Source organism: Cimex lectularius, unplaced genomic scaffold, assembly GCF_000648675.2.
Source record: "Cimex lectularius strain Harlan isolate CLEC.00 unplaced genomic scaffold, Clec_2.1 scaffold347, whole genome shotgun sequence".
Lineage (NCBI taxonomy): Eukaryota > Metazoa > Arthropoda > Insecta > Hemiptera > Cimicidae > Cimex > Cimex lectularius.
This window is the reverse complement of record NW_019392883.1, coordinates 173,843-201,275: the sequence shown is the minus strand read 5'-3', so window position 1 is coordinate 201,275 and position 27,433 is coordinate 173,843. Positions and strand designations below refer to the sequence as shown.

Below are 27,433 nucleotides of genomic sequence, written 5' to 3'. Positions count from 1 at the left end.
AACAACGTAGGACAGATAATAGATAGATAATAGATAATTAATTTGTCGCCGAGAATCAAATAGATTGCAAGGCATTTGAAAAATGGCAAAAAAGAGGGAAAATTCAAAAGGTGGGGTTGAGATGGGAAGTTAGTGTGAGTGGATCGAAGTCACGATATCTCAAGTGGTATTGTAGCGGCGTATCAAGCTGAAGGTCGTGGGTTCAAATCCCGCTCGTGACACTGAAGTTTTATGTCAACTAAAAACTTTAATTAATTGAAAGATTACAAATATATATACATTTATAATCTCTACTGTCAAATGAACCATTGCATTCATTGCAAAGAATGATTTGAGTCCAGTTTTGACTTGGACTGCTTATAAATTTTGAAATATTTACAGTACAACCAATCATAGGTGTACAGTATCGGTCTTGCTATTCTGTTTTTATATCCTTAATTTATATAATTGAAAAATTTGTTTGTTTTGGCTAATAAACATATTGTCAGTCCTATTACGCCTGATTTTTAAATATAAAAACATTAGAGAAGTTAAGGTTTGCCATGAAGCGTAACATGCATTAAAATTCTTTGCATTTATCCAATTAAAAATTTATTGTATCCTGCACCAGGGGGCTGTAATTTAAATTCAAATGTTCCCCTTTCACCTTGTTTCACTTTGAATATTGTTTTTACATATAAGGCCTATTTATCATTTACAAGTTGGTTACAGGCCGTTCTTTATATAGCTGGTAGTGCTGATTGATATCTGCCATTGAAACAATGAATCCATTTTTTAGTGTTTCTTTGAACTATTGTTTAATATTTGACATTTGTTTTGATATTCATCGACTTGTTCCCGTAGCCAGATATTAGATATCTCTGTATATACAGAAACCACATATATTAAAGTAACTTATTAAAAACAGTTTATTTTATTGTCCTAAGTTGGGAAGTATGTGTGCTCTTGGTCCTGTGGGGAATCTTAACATGGGTCCAAAACCAACAAAAAAAAAACCATGTTTCACAAACGGACATCATTCTCCGTGAGTCAACGAAGCTTAGAAAATTAACGTGTTCAAAAATTAAAATCGATCGCTTATGAATTAAATTGAAAAAAAAAGTGGGCGGATGCGGGCCCCCTGGGAAGGGCCACATGTTAATCGAGGGTTAGGACTTTTACCTGTGCATTGTTTATGAGCTAGGCGATGAAGTGGGACTCGCCGACACAAAAGATGTCCCGAACTGGTCTAATTTATGCCATGTTTATGCCGCTCACGGTTCGTTCAAAACGGCTTTTCAACCCAATTAAGTACCTTCTTGTAAATTGCCGTTTTGCCCTTAATTGAAATCGGCCGAACGAGCATGGAAACCACGTATTCCAATCAGAGCTTTAAGCCGTCGCCGTGAAATTAACAAATTCCAAAAACGATCACCTTTTTTCAGAAACTCTAAGCCCGTGAGTACAGTATTAATTAAAATCTTTTGAACTGTATCACCTTTGGGTAATAAAATACACGGTGGAAAACACACCGACTGATGGCTTATTAAGCAGGACGTGAGTTTCGAGGATCCGGGAACCTTTGAAGTACAAATCCTGCTTGCCGCAAAGAGGAACAGCCTGGATTACAGCCCAAGATAAAGACATCAAGCTATCAGGAGAGACCCTGTTCGCTCTATCGTAACATACAAAATCCCTTTAAAGTCTTTTATAAATTAAAAATAACACATTTTAAAAAATAACAGTATTCCATCAATTCTAACAACTTGAAGCCCTTGATCATTTATTTCAACCGGATTAATTACAATTAGAAATAAATTTTCGCTTTACTTAACAAAAATATGTGCATATTCTAGTTTATTGATACCTTAGAACAAAGAATCTTCAGCGAAAGGATTTTCCGTCCTGTTGGTTTTTGAGCCGTTTATAAATTTTGTCCTCACAATAATAATAGTTTACAGTTTTGTGTTTAGTACATGGATTCTTATCTCAGATTTTGGTCTATATAGTTATATAGTTAGTCATATAGTTCGAATTTTGATAATAATTATGATATGAATAGCAATGTTTTTGCAACATGATTTTCACTAAATATACGGATTTTTTTTTCATAGACAAAGAAAAGGTCGAATATTATCTTGGTTAGATATAACATATGCTTTTCTTCAACGGTCAGTTTTTCAAACGTATTGAATTCACTAGTTTTCGTGGTCCGCTTACCAATTAATCTCTATCAATTAGATAGGTTTTTAGATGAGATAAAAAAGTCAGTGTCACGATCGGGATTCGAACCCACGACCTTTGGATAGATACTCTGCTGCTCTACCACTTGAGCTATCGTGACCTCGATCCACTCGGACACCAACTTCCCATCTCAACCCCACCTTGTGAATTTTCCCTCCTCTTTGCCATTTTTCAAATATCGTGTAATTTATTTGATTCTCGGCGACAAATGTTTATTTGTTAATCTGACAATTTTTATTTCAATTAAAAACCTTAATTAATTGTTCCAAACGTATTTCATTACAGCATACCGTGTGAATTTTCATAAGAGACATTTATGATAATAAAAAACGATAATCAGTTACTGTACAAATTTAATTGATCGAGTTTTGAAGAAAAAATTTTGCTGATTTTTCTGAGTTTCTGGTACGATTTATTATTAGTTTTAGGCTTGGCAAATAATATTTGCTATCGCTTTCTTAGATTTCCTTTTCTTTTCTTTCTCGCTTTTTTTGACCTAACTAATTTCTTTTCCTGTTTTTTCAACCAAGTTATGATGTGATAATATAACGGTAACCAACATCTCTTTTCTTTATAAAACTACTAGCCTGTCTGTACCTCAGGGCATTTTCAATTGTAGATACAAACGGAAATACACAGAAACAAGGGAAAAATATAATAGTCTGTTTAGCCTCACACTACCCGCAGAGTTCTCGATATTCGATAGGTAATTAGATACACCTCCTTTCACGCTAATAAATTACATTCATATACCAGACTTCATTTGCACCACCCCAGTGTATTCGATATTCCTCGGGGTTATTTGGAATCGCACTTCCATTCACTAAAATAAATTACATTCACTCAATTTAACACTGCTTTTATAAAAGAAAGAATTTCAAATTCGGTAAAAAAATCATTCTCTAAAATAATTTATTCAGAATTATATCATGAATTAATTATTAGTTATTTATGTTTAAAAAATCAACACAAATGAATTTTTATTATTTTATTCAGTTATATTTTTAAATTGCTCCTGTTTTTAACAAGTTAAAATTAAAGAAATTAATAGACCGAGTTCTAAAAGAAAACTTCAATATCTCTAGAAAAAATCGATGAAAATTTGAAATTCTGGTAACTTATTTTGGAAAGGACTTCCAAAATCTATGAAAAAATTTGGCCATTACATTTTAAAAAAAAGTTGATCACCCGGTCGGCTTGTGGCGCCGCGCCAACTTACTAAAATTCGAATACCACCAACATATTCTACATGAAAAGTTGTTACCTATGGAACCGTACATAACTTTACAAAAAAAGACAGGATAAAAATAATCCATCAAATGCCATGAAATAAGCTAAGCCATTGGCAAAAAGTTCAAAAGACACGAGTTCAAACCACTTTACAATAACTTTTAGATATTTTTATATATTAAAATTCCATTGGCCGTGTCAGGATTTGAACCCAGGATCAGTCGAATTGGACGCCCTTATCAATTACACAGCCAGCTCGGTTTTCAGTTGATCTTACTAATACTTAAAGATTTATGCTCAATAGCAACATTGGTGATTTATCTCAATCCAAATAAGTTAATATGTAAACAATTAAACGGAAGGTATATGTATATTAGGAAAACGTACACGAAAATATGGCCAGATTTATGGGGAACTAAATTATTATTTCCGAAATAAAAAATAATCCAGTTGCTTTCAGGTGTATTTTCCCAACGGTTGTATTTTACCTTCATAAATTACTTTAGTTACTTAAGAGATCCTGATGAACTTTGCCGGCTTGCCATTTTCATGACCTAATGGTAAACACCATGATATGATCATAAAAGAGATTCTGTAAAATATTACGGTTTTTCTCGCGAATAATTTACAAAATATATAATCATACTTAAGTTTCTAATTAAATGAAATGAAATTTTTGAAACTCGAAACTTAGTACTTTCTTGCAATACTTGTTTAAATAATTAATTTGTCCTTCCAATGTCAAGATTTTATATACTCTAGGAATTTTATTTTGTAATTTGTAATTGTAATTTTGTGCATGTTGGTGTTGTTTACTTTTTTGTCATGGACAAGAACAAGACTGGAAACGAGTAAAGTAAAATGTACACAGTAACATAGTAAGTGATGATTGACGAGGCGTTAGTTTGCATAGGCATCATGATTTAGATGCAGGCTGTTCATTAAAATAGAATTTTACAGCAGGTAAGGCAATCAGTATTAATCAAGATGTTTCACTCCGTCGTTAATCATTTCTTCTTCATTCAATATTAAATGAGGTGATATAATTCGAAAGAAATGAACTATAGCTGTTCTCAAAAAATTGTGACCGGGAGGAGAGGCAAGTCGGTCAATAAAGGTGAAATCCAAAAAGGCCTTGGGGTGTCGGAGGGCCTCTCTGTCCCGGTCATTGTTTGTTCAATAAATAAAGTTCTGTATAACAAGCCGAGGCTGTTAAAAAAAAAAAAAAAAAAAAAAAACATGGGGGACGTGAAAATCCTAAACATTCAGGTTCCAACTCTAGAAAAACTACAGAGATGATTTAGTCGCGGGCGCCACCTTTACAAACAGGACGAGTTTTATTCGAGAGGTCGTTTAAAACTTAATGAAGTCTCTTTTCATCTGAGAAGTGTGTCATGATAAATGGGATAACAGCTGCCTTTTTAATTTTTTAACGCCTCACATGCCCAATGGCCACGCGTCAAACAATGAGCCGTGATGTAGAAGAGTGAGATTATGCCAGTTTAAACAAATAAAAATTGTGGTAATCAGCATAACAAAACCTTTTGGATATATCATATAAATAAATATGACAGTGATTTGGGCATAAGTGCAAACAAGTAGCCTTTATAGGGAGTATATATACAAACATAATAAAATATTCATTCTTTGCTTTTGTTTCGATAAGTTCAACGTCATTCGATTGTAATCACTGACAAAAACCTAGTTGGCTTGATAAATAAGGGAGATGAAAAAATAACACTCCAAGTTAACAATTCGAATGGAATAAATTATAAGACCTATCCAACTCGTAGGTTATCTTTGTTCTATGGACTGTATATCCGACCTATGGATATGGTTCATATCCGGCCCGGAGGACCATTAATTATGTAGGCGTCGTTAAATAGGGCGCGCGTGGTATGGTAACGAAATCAATAAAACGTAATAAAATAACGGTGTGTAGTGCTCGCCAATCTTCTTTTCGGCACCCTGCAATGCGGCACCCTCAACATAACCAAAGCCCTGGATAATATGATGGTTTAGATTACTACAATACATGCTAGGATCCGTCCGAACCTTTTCTATCGGCGGCTGGAGAATATCACTCCCGTGATTTGAAATTAAAAGAAAACTAAACTGAAAATAACTTTCTAGCCTTGAAATAAGGAATGCTAAAACTAAAAAAAAATGTTTGCACGGAAGCAATACGTGAGTTTCTCTCGGACGCATGAGAGCAAGTCACGAGTGAGTCAGTTGCGGACGCAGTCCCTTAGAGGCCCGTTTAGGGGATTAGGGCGCAAGGGAATGGATCAGCGTTTAAACGGAGACAAAATATTTACGCTAATTAATTTGGCGTAAACAGTGATAAAAAATAAAATGTGTTGATGTTGGAAGCAGCAATGATCGGACTTGTACCTGGTTCACAAACTCCAAACCAAATGCCCTTTTACCGTCCTCTTTCAAGGTCTAAATTCCTTCTAAGACACACATAAAGCGCTTAATACGTATTCTAGTTCTAGATACAGCACAGATTTTTCATAGGGTCGGCTTTAGACCCCGAGCACGCTTTTTAAACTTAATCCTAATCGGTCCTACCCATTCCTTACTACGTTATCCTGAATTTCTATCTAACCGACAGCTTAAGAAGCCCAAGTCTCACAAGGAAGAATTCTTGTTTCCAACCTTTATATCATCTATAGTGCTAACGTACCATCACACCCTTATACCAACATCACCACGGCGGACTTTATCGCAATTTTGTCCTCTAACCCGAATTATAACCAAGCTATCTCCAACATCCAAGAACACCACGTGCTTATCAAAGACCTGTTGCAAAACGTATCCACCCAGAGAGTCGTGGCCCACTTAATGTGGAACTACGACGACGGCGGGTGGTACAATGTGACTAAGGCTCGGGGCCCAAGAAAGGTGTACCTCGTGTCCTCATCCACGTCCCTTTCTAATTCCAGGATCCTTCATTGTTTCCTGTGACCACCTCCCATCCCTTGTCTACAAGGGGGGTGTCCGGGCGCAAAATAATATTGTAGCCCTGAGGGCGTGGCAACCTCTCTAAAGCACAAGCTGTACTCATGTCGGCCTCGGGTCGGCATGGAGCGGCGGGTCCCTTATCAGAGGCATAAGAGGGTTAGGGCACCAGATCCTGTCTGCATAGACTGGGGAGTGTGCATAAGCATCTGTACTACGGGGTAACAGAAATGTTCCAAGGTTCAGCCCCTGTTACAATGGGAATGGACACGTAGTTGCCCGTGGTGAGACCCCTGGAGGGTATTTAGAGAAGAGGCTGTCTTCTACCTGTGAGCTTCGCACGAAACTTGCGCAGGACCATCGCTACACACCCGGCCTCACGGTATACGGTGGATCGAACGGCAGCGTATAAGTGTTGAGGACGCTATGATTATGCTGAAAAGTCCCTCGAATGCGTGAGAAGTGGCGGATGGGAACGAGTAGTGAATCGGTTGCTCCTGTTCGAGTATGCTTTGCACGTAGGTGTAGGCTGAGATCGATTAGAGTCTTTTACCGTAGGCAGTCTCCTTTAGGGGGTGGTTAGCTATTCCACTTTAAACAAAACCGCGGCCGGAGCGGATACGGTAGTTTCTACGCTAGGGAAGCCCCACTACTCTAGGAGATAGAGTGGCCTTCTCTATCTAGGGAGCGCGCGGGAGACCAGCTGTTGTATTTCGGCTTAGGTAGCCCTTTGCGCGCGGCATACGGTTCGATGCTTAATACAGACCCGACCTCTTGGAATGGGCAAGCGGGGAGCGTGGTTGTCTTGGACCTTCGGGGCTGAGCTGCCTCTACACCAACGCTGCAGCTGTAACACCCTTCTGTCGTATGCGGAGGTGTGTCAGTTCTCATCTTAATAATCAAAACGGCCGATAAGGCCAAATAGGCTAAACAGCTTTAAGATTCTCATTGTCCTTTTTAAGACGACCGAGTATACCGGAAAGCATGTTTCAAAAAGTAGAGAAGACTGAATGATCAAAAATAAACTAATTGCCAGTGTATGTTTACATTGAAAACACTGTCTTGCCGTCTACTGTACATCAACATCAAAGAGATAGTGACTTCCATTCACGTCAAAAACGTAGAACTGCACATCTTCAATATACTGACGTGGATTTCTCACCGAAGAATTAAGAGACAACAACTGAAAAGAAGAATTAGACAAGTACTAATTAGACCATGAAGACTTCTGGGTCCGAAATGTGTTTTGATCGTCCACAATAAATACACATTATGCAAGATTTACTGCGACCAAGTTGGACATAGGAATTAAAACTGTGAAGTTTCCGAATAATCATCGTTAGGCTTACGGCTTTGAACCAGATATGAAAGCTTTGTTAATGGCTCCCGTGTATATCCTTCTGATTTGGCTTTTTCTTTCCCAGGAGGTCTTATCTGCAGGTCGATGTACAAACATCATTTCATAGGCCTTCTCATCATCAGAGTACATGCTCTTATGTCTCATTCTTTACGTGGCAATATCAGCACGAATTTGTTTCTGCTATGTTATTTCTGCTACTCCGATACTATGCATACACTCTGGAGTTTGCAGTTTCCAATAAACTCTCCTACTAGCATCCTAGTTCCTGTCCTAGGTGGTTCTCGATGTAATCTCACGGTCGTCAGCTTCTGGGTTTCCTGCAATGAAGGGACAGATTGAGATATGCTACTATTTGGTCATTCGGTATTCTGCAAAAGGCTATTACTTCTATTTTCCTTAGGGGATACAAAAATAGGACGAATATTTAGTTGATTCTAATAAAAAATCCACGAAATTATTTGAAAATTTCTAAAAATACACTTTTTAATTACATAAAATATATTATGAAAGCCAGAAGCGAAACTTTACATTTATAATATAGACGGTTTTAACCATACGGGTGTGAACTAGGCTCCTTATTTAATTTAATAGAGGTAGAGGACAGAGTCTATTTTAACCATATTTTGGCTTCGGACCTGTAAAAATTCTTTAGCAAACTTTTTCTGAGAATAAACTAAGCTAAATCGTAAGTAGGGTGTCTTGTTTTGCGCCCAATGCATTTTACCAGTATTATTTTTTACATTTTATTAGGTTTCGTGGTTTGTTTGACCAAATAAATTCCTTTCAATTAATTAAGAATTTGTTTGAGATAAAAAGGTCGTGGCACAAGTGGGATTCGAACCCACGACCTTTGGCTAGATACACCGCTACTCTACCACTTGAGGTGTCCTGACTTCGACCACTCGGACACTAACTTCCCATCCCAACCCCACCTTTTCAATTCCCTCCTTTTTGCCATTTTTCAAATGTCCTGTAATCGATTTGATTCTCGACGATAAATTAAATGGCCACGGAGAGCTTTAGTGAAGTATACTTGATTTTGCTTATTACATTTTCTTAGGTTTCGTGGTCCCTTTGACCAAATAAATTCTTTTCAATTAATTAAGGTTTTGGTTGAGATAAAAGAAATTATTTTTTACTTTATAGTCAATGGGAGGAGCGAAGGAATATTGACAATTTTTTTTGTATAATTTAAGTGTTTTTTGTTTTTGTTTTATGTTATGTGATTCTTTGAAGCAATGAGAGTGATTGAAGCATTAACTTCATTTGCGGACAACTTAAATGGTTAAAGACATAAACTTTTACGCGAGAAAAGCTTTTAGTCGTCCTACCTGAGCCATAAACCCCGCAAATGCTTTGAAGAAAGAAATTATACAGGTTGTACTTTAATTGTGGAGAAGCGTATAATTAAAAACAATAGAAACATAACTGATTAAATTTATTTTAACTACTGTAAAATTTTCATGAGAATAACATTTTGTATGAGCTTACACGATCTTTTCAATAAATGCTTTCAAAAATATAAAGCATATTTTGTCCCTATGTATGTTTGTACATTAATTAACTTTTAGAAAAGAATTCTCTTATTCCGAAAAAAACCCTAATTTTATTACTAAGTTAAGAACATTGTTAGTAAGGTCTGAAATAACTAACACGGCATAGTTTTTTATTTATAAATCTTTTCTAAAAATATTTTCGGCTTCGCTGATACAAAACGTAAACACGTTAGGCCTTTTATAACTTCTTGCTTTCTTCCGATCTGTAACGCGTCTAATTTAACGAAAATCTTAGGGCAATTTTTCTCAGGGTGCACGGCACGTCTAACGCGTTATCATATTTTCCGCACAATTTTCTTACAAACCTGTTTCTATATGTGTCCTCTGTAAATGGCGAATCATAAAAAACACTCACGTGTAAAGCCTAGGAGAATATTTTCCCTTATTGTCATCATTTCTAGGCTGATTGATTTATGTATCTATTGAAGATAACCTTAAAATTATTTTTATAATCATTAGAAGACACGAAAATCAACATTTCTGGCAAAAAACACTCATTCATAAATATTGTTGCTTGTTAGGGTGCTTGTAGAATTTTAACCTTACGAGAAACATTTTTTTCCATAATCTTGAAGTGTACTTGTACTAATGTTCGATGTTAAACAGTGGATCCTCTTAAATAATGTGGGTTGGCCATGTCCGGATTAGCTAACTCTTGAACTAATGACGCTATCAAAAAACCAAACAGTACGTGCTTAATATTTTCCAGTCTAGTTGCAAATGTTTACTTTTTTTTGAGAAAAATTATATACGGTAACTCAAGCCCAGTTCAACTTTAAAATTTGAAAAATGAACCAATACATACTGACACATCGTTGTAAAGGATTGTTTACGCTGAAAACAATGAGGAAATCGAATTTTAAAATGTCCTCAAAATGACAAAGTTATGGCTAAAGTTCGGAAAAAAGAGCTTTATGATTTCGAAATATCTGGTAAAGTACATTTTTATATTTTTTCGCCAACATAAGATGCGAAATGAACAAAATGTTTACGTACTTTTTAAATGCCAAAAACTATTTTTTACGGATTTGAAATAGATTTAGTCATTTTGTTTGTTATTCATTTCATGTCCGAACTGGCAACTTTGCTTAAAGATTATGATTGTTTTCTGAGTTTTCTTAAGTTCTGCTACCAGTATTTATGGTAACTATGGGGAACTCCTCTGAAAAAAAGGTATAAACAAGAAAAGAAAATACAAAATTTAAATAAAAGTTAATCCTTCTAATATAAAAAAATAATAGAAACATATATACATTAAATAACAAACAATAAAAATTATAATACGAGATTCTACTCACAATTCACACTCAGCTGAGATATGAAATATTACTTTTCAAATTTAGGAGAGACTAGAAATCAAATGCCCGTATTCACGTGTTCGACCCAAGAGAGAAGCGAGCGAAAAATCCTTTTTTTTTTCATCCGAGAGGTTTTTCCCCGCGAAAACTCTCGATCTTTTTGAGGCGCCCTCTTTCAGGCTGGCGCCATTTTCCAAAACTCCAATATATGTTATAAGATGCCAAGATTTGCTCTTGTTAGCCACTTTTCACCGTCGTCGTTTTAGGGGAAGATCAACTAATACTGTTGGTAAAACCTCCCTCAAAATCTTGAGGAATTGAGCACCATTTAAACGATTTTCGTATAATCCACGCCAAACGTTGATACTGTGAACCACCTGATGATGACAAGAATATTGTCGGATTTTCCTCTGCCCATGTCATTAGAGGTGAACTTGGATTTATCAGTCAATAGGCTATATCGAAGAACGTTTTCTTCAGCCCCCCCCCCAAATCGACATTTCTGCAAGGAACGTTAGCCGCCTCTCATAATCAGAGTTCCGACGAGATGAGAGCGATGCCGCTTAAAATTGAAGATGCGGAGTACATCTCTAATTTTATTATTTGAAAAACCGAAAAACCCTCTGAACATTTCGGAGAGAGGAATTCGGATTTTGAAGAACATACAGTAAAATTGTTTCAATTAATTAAAGTTTTTAGTTGAGATAAAAAAGTCGGTGTCGTGAGCGGGATTCAAACCCACGATCTTCGGCTAGATACGCCGCTGCTCTACCACTTGAGTTATCGTGACCTAGATCCACTCGGACACTAACTTCCCATCTCAACGCCACCTTTTGAATTTTCCCTCCTTTTTGCCATTTTTCAATTCGGATCCCGCTCGCGACGCTTACTTTTTTGTCTCAACTAAAAACCTTAATTAATTGAAATATATTAATTGGTCACGAATGATTTTAGTAAAAGGAATTATACCTCCACTAAAAACTCTCCATGGCCATTTCATTTGTCGCCGAGAATCAAATAGATTACAATAAAAATGGCAAAAAGGAGGGAAAATTCAAAAGATAGGGTTGAACTAGGAAGTTGAATGGCCTACGTATATAGGCCATTTTTATGGTAACGAATATATATATATTCAGCGCCTGGGATTATTTCCTACTCACTCAAAGTGTATGTTTTTGCGTAATTTTGCCATTCTTGCGTGTAGTGTTAAGAGTGCCAGTGAGATCCTTTGACATACTTCGAATGAATATAAAAAATATTTTTTGCATTGTATAAATTCACTTTCTTTTCTACATCCTACGTGTATTTGTTACATTTAAACAATGTTTGTAAATCCCAGACTCTGAAGATGATCTCAATAAAGATCGAAACGTTGGCACGATAATGAAAATATTTTTTCTGAAACCAACATTATACCAGACCGCATCTCATGATTTCCGAATAAGCATCGACTAACGGTCACTTATCACCACACATTTCTAATATTTATTGTGAGCTTCTTAGGTTTTTGTGAATTTTTATATTATTATTGGTAATAAATTTATGTTATAAGTATCTATATCAACGGTGGTAAAAAATATTAAGGACGAAAATAGCGTTTTCAATTTTCATATCTATTTGAACCTTTGTCCTTGATGAAACTGCGTACGGTAGCGAAAACATTCTTTCTTTTAAAAATAATTTATTCAGGTCGTATAAAGATGTTTTTTTAAATTTATTAAAAACTAAACAATTGGCTGTATATTAATTCATTTTTGACATCTCATCCGGTTTTCACTATTATAGAGACGTGGTGGATATTGTGTGCAAAAACACAACGTTCAATTGTGTGACAATTTCACCTAATGGGTGTTTACAATCTATGTGAAATTTCGTCCGCCGGCTGAAAATACGGTTATAAACACTGGCAATCTGAAGCGAAGGCCTCACCTGCGCAATAAACGGTACATTCAATACGTCTCGTAAAGCCCATCTGGACAAAGGAAAGTAAGCCCTGAGTCAGAAATAGGCGTATTGTTCTTTCAGATGGCCAAGGTGGTGGAGGCTATAAAAAGAAAAAGTCTGCCTATGAGAGCTTAACTGGCCGTAAATATAAACACTATCCGGCTTGCTACTGAATGAACTTGTTAGCGGCATATTTAAAGAAATATCATGACATGCATTGTATTTACATCTCTTATAACATAATGATCGTGTTTCCTTTGAATTCTTTCTAGTCATTATAAGTAACGCACGACGGTCTTAAAAAGAATGTAAAGGAAATCAGCCGTTATGCCTCTTGGAATTAATGTTGATGTGTTTTATCCGGCACTTTTGTTTCATCAGTTGACTGAATTATTATTCGGAAATAGTGAGATGCGGTCTGGTGTGATGTAGGTTTCAAAAAAAATATTTTCTTTATCGTACAAACGTTTCGATCTTTATTGAGATCATCTTCAGGGCCTGGGATTTACAAACATTGATTAAATTTATCGAATACATGCAGGATGTGGAAAAAAATTAATTTATACAATGCAAAGAAATATTTTTTTTAAATATTCAATCAAAGTATTTGTACTCACTCAAAGTGTTTGTTTTCTGCGTAATTTTGCCATTCTTGCGTGTCGTGTTGAGAGTGCCAGTGAGATATTAACGACGCGCAATTACGCAGAAAACAAACACTTTGAGTGAGTATAAATACTTTGATTGAATATAAAAAATATTTTCTGCATTGTATAAATTCACTTTCTTCCACATCCTACATGTTATTTGTTAAATTAAAAGAATGTTTGTAAATCCCAGGCCCTGAAGATGATCTCAATAAAGATCGAAACGTTGGCACGATAAAGAAAATGTTTTTCTGAAGCCTCCATCACACCAGACCGCATCTTACGATTTCTGAATTATCTATGTTTTAAAATTGTCACAGTAATTTGCTTTAACGACCATAATCTAATATTTTGTCATATTCAGCACTAAAAAAATTGCTTTTGGAATAATCATAAATTTCATTTAATTACAACTTTAAAATGTATCATGCTTTCGTAAAAAGCTAGTGTAATCAGCAAGCTATTCTTTTTTAAACGATGTGCATATACATTTATGCCCGTTTAATAAATAATGAAATATACCGGGGCCCAAGATGTGGCCCTGAGGCACCTCACACTGTACCCTGATTAGATGAGGTACTATTTATTGTCGCAAATTTCCTTCTATCAAAAAGAAATAAGAATATTGTATATAGTAAGAACTTTGCCAGTTGAAAATCATATTTGGCTGTTTCTAGAAAGCCTTTTCTTATCTTGCTTTAGGGTGAAATGTTGAACTCAAATCTTATAACAAGCCGCTAGGGCCTTCACAACTCACCATCGACGCTTTGACATTGACAGAACTCAAAAATATGTGGTGATAGTGACCGATAGTCTATGATTTTCGGAAAATGTGAAATGCGGTCTGGTGTGACATAGGTTTTAGCAAAACATTTTCTTTATCGTTTATCGATTCGTTTAAAGATCGAAACGTTGGCACGGTAAAGAAAACTTTTTCCGAAACCTACGTCACACCAGACCGCATCTCACGATTTCCGAATAATCAGAATTCAAAAACCTCCAATTTAGGATAACTATGGAGAAAATGAGATTTCTTTGTTTGGCCAATATATTTTAACAATGAATCCTTGTTTATCTGTTGAAAGAAGATAATCTTAACTTCAAAAACACTAATAAAGCAACATGTTTTGAACTTGAACATCATGCGAAAATTAACTTTTATTTTGGTGTTTGATGAGATAGAAACCGATTTTATTGTTCGTAAATAGTCTTTTATCGCGCCTTTCTTTACACTGTAAAAAAATGGACAATGAAGTGGCTTTTTGAGAGCCCGTTGTAAAATTAGTTTTCCCACCTTTGCTTTTTACAGTGTTTCTGAGGAGCTCCGAACCTTTTATAACGTCCATGATTCATGAGAGGAAAAAGAGTTTACTACATTTCTCAGGGGAGGGGGAAAAAGGAGGATAAAGTTGTTAGCAAAAATACGGTCTGAAAATGATCTCAGCATAAGTGCCTTCTGATGTAACCCGGAAAAATCCAAAGTGCAATTATTCAGTTATGGCTAAAATCAATAAAAACGGCTAAATTTATTTTGTTGCAAAATATGTAAATGATGTTTTTTCACGTATATCGCAATAAAAATCATGTTGAATCTAGAATTGCAATCAGCAAGTTGCCTTTCTTTCAAAATAAAAAAAACTATTGCCTATAAATGTAAACTAAAGTAGGGTAATTAAAAGATAGCTTTTACGTTAAGTTTTGTCCGCTGGGTGTCGAGGACAAGAAGTCAAATCACTCACTGCATATTATTTTTTCAAAATATTTTCAAGTAAAAAGCCATGAAATATATCGAGATTCAAACTTATAGCAGCTAGCGTGGCAAATTTGGTCAGTGGTCGGGCGCCTAACCACTCGGACACCGGGGACCTTATAATTCAATTTAGTGGGGGTCTAACGAACAATTATTATTAATATACTTTTTTAAACTGTTTTCTAGGTAGTTTGTTGGGTGAAATAATTTATCCGTACATTGTTACAGTTTAATGCTTTCATTTTTGCTATGTGCAGTGCTGCACCCGGAGGACACGTAACTAACCGAGGCGAGGACGCCTCAAAGACAGTTATTTAAACCAACTTAGATCTTTCTTACGTTAGAGTGGAAAACTTGTCAGGAACAATACAAAAATGGATCGTATGTTCAGTTATTGGGGTTTTTGAGATTTGTGATTTAAACACCTTGGGCGCTTCTTCTATGAATGCCTCAAAAGGTAAGAAGTTAAGGTTTCCAGATTAATGAAATCTAACTTGAGTTGATCGGCAATTTTTAGTCGTTATTGTAGATTAGAGAATAAATCTGAGTTTATTTCTTTCTTAAGGTTGTATTGTGTCAGGCATATGCTCTGGGGATTTAGAAGTGATTTTGATAGATTGGTACGAAAAACTTTGGTATCCTCGTTTGTAAACATTGCATTTTGATATCAGCTTCAATACGATGGAACTAACATTGGTTCTTTGTGATATGCCCGACAGTATTTACCTGATCTCTGAGTATTTACTGCCGCACCTCTTTCTTAAGCCGCAGTCTGTAAGACAGTATTAACCTGTAAGATATATAATATGATTAATTTTATAAGGCAAGTTTGTAGTAGATTTCTAGGTGGCAGACCTCAGATTACGAAAACTTGTAATATCCATCCAATAGGCACTCTCTAAACGACACACAATAATGGCACAATTACGCAGAAAACAAACACTTTGAGTACTGAAGATGATCTCGATAAAGATCGAAACTACGACCTTCGGCTAGTTACGCCGCTGTTCTACCACTTGAGCTATCATGACCTCGATCCACTCGGACACTAACTTCCCATCTCAACCCCACCTTTTGAATTTTACCTCCTTTTTGCCATTTTTCTCTTCAGTATCCCGCTCGTGACACTGACTTTTTTATCTCAACTAAAGACCTTAATTAATTGAAAGGTATTAATTGGTCAAGCGGACCTCGAAAACTAGTGAATTTAATAAGTTAGAATGAAGTATACCATCACTTAAGCTCTCTGTGGCCATTTCATTTGTCGCCAAGAATCAAGTAGATAACACGACGTTTGAAAAATAACGAAAAAGGAGGGAAAATTCAAAAGGTGGGGTTGAGATGGGAAGTTAGTGTCCGAGTGGATCGAAGTCACGATAGCTCAAGTGGTAGAGTAGCGGCGTATCTGGCCAAACGAAGGTTGTGGGTTCGAATCCCGCTCGTGACACAGACTTTTTATCCCAACTGAAAACCTTAATTAAATGAAAGATCGAAACGTTGGTACTATAAAGAAAAAGTTTTCCTAAAACCTACGTCACACCAGAATGGATCTCACGATTTCCGAATAATCATCGACTATCGGTCACTAATCACCACATATTATATATACATTCAATTTACACACATTTCATGTCCTATGCCGGGATACGATCCCAGAACTACAAGCGTAGCAAATTCGAGTTGGAAGCGTAACACTCGGCCACTGCGGTAGGACGATTGGCCTACAAAAACATTAAAAAATAATTTTTTTTTCGGAATCTCAATAATTTAACTTTTCCAACCATGAATTATTATTATTTCTATTAGTTGTTAATATTTGTTTATGAAAGTAGTCTATGGGTTGTACCTGTATTTTCTTGTCACGACACACTCAATTCCTTACTGAATATAGCGCAAAGCAAAAACACGTAGACTTCAAAAACGAGAGTATTGACGGACCCAGTAAATGAGCCAGTGCAATTTCAATGTAGGCCCACACCCAACTTAAACTTCTTTTAAACTGTGCGGTTGAGATGGGAAGTTAGTGTCCGAGTGGATCGAGATAACGATAGCTCAAGCGGTAGAGCAGCGGCATATCTAGCCGAAGATCGTCGGTTCGAATCCCGCTCGTGCCATTGACTTTTTTATCTCAACTAATAACCTTAATTAATTGTAATATATTAATTGGTCAAGCGGACCACGAAATTAGTGAATTCTTTTATACGAACAGTCTAAGTCTAATCCTTTTTTTTCATCCTCAGTAAGAAATTGAGCATTCGTTGTAAAAATAAATTATGTAGGGTTATTAAAACAGGTTACAAATCATTTTAATGATAAATATTTTTTTTGTGCTTTAAGTTAGAGCTTGCATTTCCAATTTGTCACAAATCTGCATCGAATGGTCTGTAATTTTCATTACACGGTTCCTTCCTTGCTTTTAAGATTTATATTGTTTCATTAAATAGCCGGGAATTAATTCAATCGGCATTTTAATTTAATTTATGAGTGGCCACTGAGATTTCGGACAAATGAAAGTACTTAGTAACTTTTTTTCTTTCCATCTTAACCCGTACCTTTTCTGCAAAATTTATTTAGGTAGTTCAATTGATATAATCAAAACCTTATATCAGTGCCAAATTTTTAATATTTAAAAATATATAAAAATACACTAGCATTACGCTGAAACATATTAATTTTATATAAAGTTAACGTAAAAATGATAGTAGATTTTTATCACAAATAAGGAAAAGTTTGGAAAAGCAATCACTAACCAAAAAATTATTTTAAGAAATTATTGCATTTGTCGATTTTGAAATCTTGATGAGATTAAATGAATTTTCTTTTATTCTACTGATTACAAAGAAAAGCTTTGAATCCCAAGTGAAAATACTCTTTAACGACCTATTAAAGATAGAAATGAATGGATTTTATCCACAACATTTCCTCTGAGGAAAGTTAAATTACACACAATTACTAACTTTCAAACTTTGAGGAAGTCGCAAGTATTATTATTTACAAAAACTTTATCTTTAAAGGGTTTATCTAAGGATTTTCCAATCAAGGTTTGTGAAACGACGTAACAACTGTACCCTTCCAGAAACGCGGACTTTGTTTATAAACAAGGTCCAGAACAGCTGCAGAGTATTAGGGACACGGATTTAGTTGAACCTTCAGGGAATAAAGCAGTCGATAATTGAATAATAACTGAAACTGAAAAAAACTCGGATTGATTTAGGAAGGTTAATGTATGATTAAAGAAAAAATCAGCGAAATATCTTCAGAAAAACTTTGCATTTTTGATTGACTTCAATCAGCCCTACATGAAATTTTTTGTTAAACGAGAAAATAAGTCCAGAATTTTGTTTTACAATGGTTTTTCGATATAATCGCAAGAGTTAAATCGTAGCCCATACAACTTCAAAGTTCACTTATGAAAATAAAGCGTAATACTTAGGTCATAGGAAAAATCCCCAATGCTGATCCGAGGGCGCAAATTAAGCGATTCGGCGTGACGCCGTCGTAAAATGTTTTATTGTGCAAAAAGTTGCCCGCCTTGACATCGACTTGCTACACGGACCGCAGCCGTTTGCCGCTTCACCACCGGGTCTTATACAGCGATTATGTAAAACAGTTTCCCCTTTAATTTGCATTCATCTATAACCAAAACAGTTGCCGAACGAGATAATTGAAATATTTCGTATTCCAAATTCCGTTAAACTTCTTCAATCCTGAACCCGATCCTCTGGGACGATCCCTTCCGCCCAGATCGTGAAACTGAATTAAATCTTTTTTTTATCCCTTTCTGTATTCTCGCACTCGCCCTTGATAATTCTGCATAAGCCTAAAGTTCCTGTTATAATTTTAAGGCCATCTGTATTTTTTATTCCGATTTAATCTGACCCTGGTATTCGTAACTTTCCAATAAACAATTTATTAATTCAAGTATTATTTTTAATTTTTAGGTGCGTACGTTAAACCAAATTTGGGTTCATCGAATAGGGTTTGGAATATCGCCTTCGATCCAGTTTTCGAGTCCAGCGATGTTAGCGTGTCCGCCGCGCCTGGAGAAACTGCCCTGCTGCCCTGTAAAGTACGCAATTTGGGCGACAAAGCTGTAAGTAATTGATTTCTTTCAAATGAATGTTTACACGACTAAATAACACAGTTTTAAGTCTTCGCTAACAAAAAAACTATTTTTCCGACTTGTTGCCACGCCACAGTTCAATTTTTGTTTGAAAAACCTTGGAATTTTATTAAAGAATTTTTTGATAAAAATAATAAAGTAAAGTTTTTCCGCGCTTTGTTCCGCGATATTTAACGTTAATTGGATGTTAAGCCCTCTAGTATGCCAGGAATTAATCATTAGAGTCAACGAACAAAAATTAATTAATTAAAACATTTTTTAATCTAGTTCTCCGCCTTCGTCGGGCATCTACTTCATGGATATCATATATCAACCATTATTCAGAAATCGTGAGATGCTGTCTGGTGTGATGTTGGTTTCATAAAAACATTTTCTTTATCGTGCCAACGTTTCGATCTTTATTGAGATCATCTTCAGGGCTCAAAGTGTTTGTTTTCTGCGATCTCAATAAAGATCGAAACGTTGGCACGATAACGATAATGTTTTTATGAAACTTACATCACACCAGACCGCATCTCACGATTTCTGAATAATCATCAACTAATCACCACACATATATCAATAAATTTCAAGAAAATAATAGGCAGGATTGTATTAAGTCAGATTAAATGAACCAAAAATTACATAAACGAAATGTCTCCACAATAAAGTAAATCAAATAAATTTGTTTCAGAAATAAAAGATTCCGATGCATTTTAAGAGCACGTTAAAGCTTATAAAAATTATAGCAGACCAAAATTACACAATTTTTGGCTGGATCAGCTTCAATACCAGGTGTTTCACTTAAAAATGTGTACAGCTTCTGGATTTTAGAGGATATTACAACTTGCACAACTGGAATTCAACTTTGAGCCAATATCAAAGAATATTTGGGTTAATTGTAAGTGAAAACATAAGGAGTAATCAACAAAAACTCTTCAAATGCCCTTCTGATTTCTTTACAGAGGCCAAGGTTATGCTATAACGTATACTGTATAGAATTCTAAATTTTTATTTAATTTCCTCAAACACAGTGGATTCTTACCCAAGTTGTCACGAAATCAGCGTTTTCGAAAAAAGAATCGGAAGCGAAAATTTGAGAATTTTGTTTATTATTTATTTTGACACAAATTTATAATTGATTTTGGGGGGAAGAAAAGAAACCCAGGTACGAGGGAGGAAAAGAAAAGGAATCAAAAAGTTAGGAGGCATCTGGATCACAAATTAGTTATTGCATTTCAATTGATCGCTCAATTTTTCTTGCCCGCATACTGATTTTTCCGTGTCTTTGTGGAGTAGGTAAAATATTTTGTTTTTAACAAGAAGAAAAATTGATATTCGTAGTCCAAACCTTTTCCGAAAAAAATATCTAATATAAATTTTTCGGAATACAAAAAAAAATTTCTAAAATTTTTGGCCAATAAGCGAATCTTCTCGCGAAAACCACCATAATGTGATAACTTTGAAAAGACTTTATCGATCTTATATCTTAAGTAAACTTTACACAAATTTAGAATACTCTACTGGGAATGGCATAAACCAGCGATAAATAATTTGAAACCGTATTTGTAAAATAAATTATGTGAGGTTTTCGTTGATACAAACTTTATTTTTTCGATAAAAACGCAATGAAATCTACATTTTAGGCATAGAATAAATGAAAAGACATTCCGCTTCGTAACGGTTGTTACGTTTAATTTGTATTCAATCCAGAGGAATTTTGAATTTTTAAGTGGAACATGGAACCTCAGCGAGAAAGAAAATACGCCCTCCTATATTTTTTCACTAGTTTTCGTGATCCGCTTGACCAATTAATATCTTTCAATTAATTAAGGTTTTTAGTTGATATAAAAATTCGGTGTCATGAGCGGGATTCGAACTCACAATCTTCGGTTAGATACGCCGCTGCTCTACCACTTGAGCTATCGTGACTTCGATTCGCTCGGACACTAACTTCCCATCTCAACCCCACCTTTCGAATTTTCCTTCCTTTTTACCAACTTCCCATCTCAACCTTTTGAATTTTCCTTCCTTTTTGCCATTGTTTTTGGAAATTCAAAAGGTAGGGTTGAGATGGGACCTTAGTGTCCGACTGGATCGAGGTCACTATAGCTCAAGTGGTAGAGCAGCGGCGTATCTAGCCGAAGATCGTGGGTTCAAATCCCGCTCGTGACACTGACTTTTTTTTTCAACTAAAAACCTTAATTAACTGAATTACATTTTATTTTCAAAAATCCGTATTTAAGGCTCTAAAGGTGCTTAAGGAAAAAAATTGAAAAATTATTGGGTATATGGTCCTTTTTTCCATTTCATTTTTAATCCTTTTAATTGCCCCAATAAACTATTTTTCTGTTTAAATACTAGATAATTCGTGGGGCAATTGTTTTAAATTAGTGTAAATAAGCATTTAAAATTATCCTTAATGCGTGTTGCGTAGTTAGCATGAGATCTACATTTTAGTAGGAACCATCTCTAGGCTTTACACATCAACAACTTCTTATTGTTATTAGAATGTAGTTTCAACTTAGTACTAATTTTCACACCAAATTCCTGTGCTATGTCATTGCAGAATAATAACTGACCCAGCAATTCACAATGTTATTTTGTTATCGTCCAACTTTTGTATATTCTGTATTTGAAAATTTATTGGGTAAGCGTCCTTTTTCTCTATTTCATTTTTATTCGTGTCAATTGTCCAAGTACACTTTCTTATTTCTATGTCGCTTTATGTACCACTATTTTCCTACCATTTATCTTTTTAAATACTAAGAAATTCGTGTGGCAATCTTTCCCAATTAGTTTTTCCCAGTTCGTTCGCAATCCTATAAATTGACCACTTACCCAATAAATTATCAAATCCAAAGTTTGTCCAAGCTAGTCGATCACAAAATAACATCGTAAAGGGAAAATGCATTGATTTTTTAGAATATCTTTTGTTTACTTACTTTACTAAAAGCGTATTCTCTTTTTAGTAATTTTTGCATATCTAATTATAATTTATTGTCTAACAATTTATTTTTTTATGTGTTGTGATTAGTGACCGTTATCGATGATTATTCGGAAATCGTAAGTTGCGGTCTGGAACGAACGATTCCTTATTTTACAAAAGCGTACTTCTCTTTTTAGTAAGTTTTGCATATTAATAATAATTTATTGTCCAAAATTTTATTTTTTATGTGTGGTGATTAGTGACCGTTAGTCGATGATTATTCGGAATTCGTGAGATGCGGTCTGGTACCAACGATTGATTACTTATTTTTTTGAATATTTTTTGTTTCTTTACTTTACTAAAAGCGTACATCTCTTTTTGGTAATTTTTGCATATCTAATCATAATTTATTGTCCAACATTTATTTTTTTATATGTGGTAATTAGTGACTGTTAGTCGATGATTATTCTGAAATCGTGAGATGCGGTCTGGTACCACCGATCACTTATTTTTTAGAATATTTTTTCTTTCTTTACTTTACTAAAAACGTACTTCCCTTATTAGTAATTTTTGCATATCTAATTATAATTTTTTGTCCAACATTTTATTTTTTTATGTGTGGTGATTAGTGACCGTTAGTCGATGATTATTCGGAAATCATGAGTTGTTGTGTGGTATCAACTATTTCCGAACAATTATTTTTCTGTGATGCATAAAAAATCAATTTTCTATCTAAAATATCATTGAAATACATACAACTCAAAATACTGTATTAAAAAATATCCAAGTTAAAATAGTTTTTTCGGATCATTGGCAAGGTCTCTCGCATATGTCGATTTTTTTAACGAAAAAAAAATTCATAAAAATCTGAGTCTGAGCGTAATTTTATTGACCTAAGTTACCTAAGGTATTACTGTATCCCCAATAATTTTTTCAAAGGATGGCTAAAGTATGAATAAATCCGAAATCTATGTATAAAATTGATTATATATGTATACGTGTACAAAACATATGTTATTTTTTAAGAATATAGTATTTTACAATTAATTTAAAAAGGGGCCTTCTTTATCTGCGGTGGTAATTATCCGGATAATGATCAGCTGCTTTCTTCTGATAATGTAAATCCCAAGGCAGGATTTTTTGATGCTCAGTTTGATTTATCAGGAGGTGGGCGAGGGTTTATTTCAGAAGCGTTGTATGATTTGTTGGCTGTCATCAATCTTCTTCGCTAAATACCACCACCCAGTCATACCCAATGCCGGGCGGATTCTCCCTGGAGGCCGTTAAATGGGCCAATTATCGGGAGGTCATGGTGAATTTTAAGCCCTTCTCATAAACCCTTTCGAAAAACCAGGATATTTCAATTTCTTAATTAGTGGACACATATCTCGTCAGTTGTCGATTCTATGCTGAATCATTTCGATAGATTTATGAGTATGCGGATAAAATGGGGTGCTATATGTGATAAGTTGATTAGCTGTAGCCAAGTATGAATGAATAGCTTTACTTATGCGTTATTATTAACTGCACATGAGAGTCCATGGTTTTCTACTTCACCAATGATTGATAGAAAGTTAGATAAACAGTTTTATGTGTAAATATACTTTTATACGTTAGTCCATAGGTAATTAAAAAAAGCTTATATGACATGGTTTTCACCGTCCATATGAGTTAAGTTCCTCTTTTTCATAATGATTATATAATGTACATAATACGATAATTTACATAATTTTGATTTAACAACTTACATAATACTGTTGAACTACGGAAATCTCTTTTATAATGTTGCCGCCAAATCGCATCTTTTAAAGCTGGATAGAACCCAATAACGCGCAAATATGTGTGCTTTGACATCCTCCCCGACTAACACCTTATTAGGTGGAGCAAAAGAACCTCCACTCAACATCAGAAGAAAAAAGTTGCCCGGAAAGTTCGTTGCAGAAAAGATATTGACAAACAATCCCTTACTGGCCACGATCTCAACGTTGGCAGAAGACCCATTGACCAAAATGCAACCGGAACCCGGAAAAATCCGACAGTCTATCAACATATGTCGATTATTTTAAAACCATCAGGAAGCTGAATATATTCTCTAATTTTATCCATTATGGCCTCCAAAACGCTGTGGGATACCACAATGAATTTCACGCAAGACATACATCAGTGTTCCCAGATATATTNATGGATCCAAAAGCGAAACTGGAGTAGAAGCAGCCTTTCTCGAAACGACGAGCAAACAATATGCCCAAATTCTTCAGCGAGAAAGCCTCTGTATACACGGAAGAGCTACCGGCAATAAAAGAGGCACTGCTATATGCCAAGCGTGAAATGATGCCCAGGGTAGGAGTCATCTCAGATTCTTTAAGTGCAGTGCTAAGCATTGACGCACCAAGCTCCAAGAGCCCAAAAATGATATTCACAATGAGATCCCTGATGTTTGAGTTGGAAGAACACGGCTCATACATACCAAAGTACACGGAAACGAAAATGTGGACCGCCAAGGTGCGATTTCAACGGGGGAAAGCAGATATCACGTGATTATGACGTTAGACATAGTAGCCCAGATAAAAAAAGTCTTCTGTTCGTGGTACGAAGATAATGGCGCATCCCTGCAGGAGAAAGGAAAGTATTATGGAATCCTAGTCCCTCGTGTCGCTGTAAGAGAATGGTACCATTCGTTCAAAGTGAAAAGGAAATTCTACATCACATTGATCCGCCTGCGACTGGCGTCACCCCTACACCGCATAGGCGTAAAAGAATCACCTCAATGGTCGGTGTCAAAGAGGAGTGATCGAAGATTCAATGTCTTCCCGGAATGCCCCCGGCTAGATCATGCACATAAGGACATCTGGAAGAAGGTCAAGAAGGAAAAAATCCCCTTACCTACCAAACTACAGGAGATCCTCAAAAACACGAAAATTTACAAATGTATAGATTTATAGTGTCTAATAAAATTGTCATATAATAGTGCACAACACACAAAAAACAGACAAAAACATAAATACATACAAGACCCAGAACAAACAAAAAGTTACATATAAGCAATTTAGAATAAAATAAAATAGAAATATAAAAAAATATATAAATACATCCTTCACATTTTGTAGCATTGTCACAACAGCAAGAAATACCAGTTGGAAAGATCATGCATTTTTTGTACAGATACTAAATTCCAATAAGATTGTGCCGAGGAAGCGCCATGAGCCATTAATATGAGTCATGTTCGTTCATGACTAAAGTCAATCTCAAACGTGTCTCAGTCTACCACGTCTTATTTTCATATTCATCTTTCGTTATTCCAGTTCAATACGTTGGAATAACACATGTTTCACAGTTACTCCACAGATCAAACATCTTTGGGGTTGACTCATAATCCTTATTGTCAAAACAATCGTATTTGGGCTACAAATAATCCAAATTCAGAAGAAACATTACTAGCACCCTGATAGAATTAATATAAGACCGGGCATTTAAGAAAGAACATCATCAGAAAAAGTTGATCCCCAGGTCGGTTTAAAGTGCCAAGTTATTAAAATTCTAATAGGACCAGCAGATTCTACGTGAAAAATTACCATTGGAGCTTTACTTAGTTTTACTATTAAATAAACAACGTAAAAATAAAATACCATCTTTTTTTATAAAAACTCACACGGTACAAACGATATTAAAAATTTCATTAATTAAATGCTGAAATTAAAACATGTATGAAATTTGTTAACACTTTGAAATATTTATACAAACTTTCCTATTCCTTTCGCTTATGTATATATATATATATATATATATATATATATATATATATAATCATCGGCTAACGGTCACTAATCACCAAACATAAAAAAATAAGATGTTAGACAATAAATTATAATTAGATATACAAAAATTACTAAAAAGAGAAGTTCGCTTTTAGTAAAGCAAGAAAACAAAAAATGTTCTAAAAAATAAGTAATCGTTAGTACCAGTCATCATCTCACGATTTCCGAATAATCATCGACTAACGGTTACTAATCACTGTACATAAAAAAATAAAATGTTGGATAATAAATTATAATTAGATAGGCAAAAATAGCTAAAAAGAGAGGTACGCTTTTAGTAACGTAAGGAAACCCAACATATTCTCAAAAATATCCTTATTGTCTAAACAATCGTATTTGGGCTACAAATAATCCACAGTCAGAAGAAACTGTACACAGCACCCTGATAAAATTAATATAATAAATATAATAATTAATAATATAATAATACAATCTCGATCCACTCGGACACCAACTTCCCACCTCAACCGCACCTTTTGAATTCCGAGTGGATGGAGGTCACGATAGCTCAAGTGGTAGAGCAGCGGCGTATCAAGCCGAAGATCGTGGGTTCGAATCCCGCTCGTGCCATTGACTTTTTATCTCAACTAAAACCTTAATTAATTGTAATATATTAATTGGTAGAGCGGACCACGAAATTAGTGAATTTAATGATTTAAAACGAAGTATACTTCACTAAAGCTCTCCGTGGCCATTTCATTTGTCGTCGAGAATCCAATCCGATTACACGACATTTGAAAAATGGCAAAAAGGAGGGAAAATTCAAAAGGTGCGGTTGAGATGGGAAGTTGGTGTCCGAGTGGATCTAGGTCACGATAGCTCAAGTGGTAGAGCATCGGCATATCAAGCCGAAGATCGTGGGTTCGAATCCCGCTCGTGCCATTGACTTTTTTATTATCTCAACTACAAACCTTAATTAATTGTAACTTTGAAATATGTACACAAACTTTCCCATTCTTTTCGCTTATGTATGTGTGTGTATATATATATATATATATATATATACATGAGTTTTGAATCTGGCTTATTTTTGTTTCATAAATACTGCAATGATTTCTTTTTCTACGATGATTGTCATTCAAGTATTTTATTTGATTTAGACAATAAGAGGTCTCGATAGTTACGGTACCGATATTTTTCTTTCCGTTACCCAACTTGTCACAAAAAAAATTAAATGCCAATATGGCACATTCAATTTCAGAAAACACCCGTGGGCATTTTTACAGTAAGTCCAAACATTTTAAAACTTACGATTATTTATTCAGAAAAAATACCCTTTTAAACGAAAAGATTATAAAGAACATGCATGCTAAATCATTTTTATCTTAGCTACGTTGAAGTTTTGACATTTTAAAAGGTTTATTGAACGTCTGAACATTTTTTTGTTGTAGTTGATTTGTTGGATATATAAGAAATACACATAGCGTCGTCGAGAAAGTTTTACTCCTTACGAGATAATCCGGGCGTCAATCTAACCCATGGAAACCCGGCCTATTGATTCGCTGTGTTTACGCAGTCTGCAATAACTCCCGCCGCAAAATATCATTTGGGGACAAGTTTGTGTAAAGGATGTACTCAATAGCCGTCCGGGGGAAATGGATTGCACCGCTGAATTTCC

General features: G+C 35.1%; 1 protein-coding gene across 2 annotated transcripts in view; it reads left to right on the top strand.

The window, feature by feature from the left end:
• LOC106668050 (fibroblast growth factor receptor 3-like) overlaps nucleotides 1-27,433 on the top strand; it is a 184,625-nt gene that overhangs the window by 34,712 nt on the left and 122,480 nt on the right. For both annotated transcript variants that reach the window (XM_014396459.2, XM_014396458.2), the window contains exon 2: nucleotides 18,911-19,062. In XM_014396459.2, coding sequence (XP_014251945.1) covers nucleotides 18,911-19,062 — 152 coding nt within the window. The remainder of the gene's footprint in view (nucleotides 1-18,910; nucleotides 19,063-27,433) is intronic.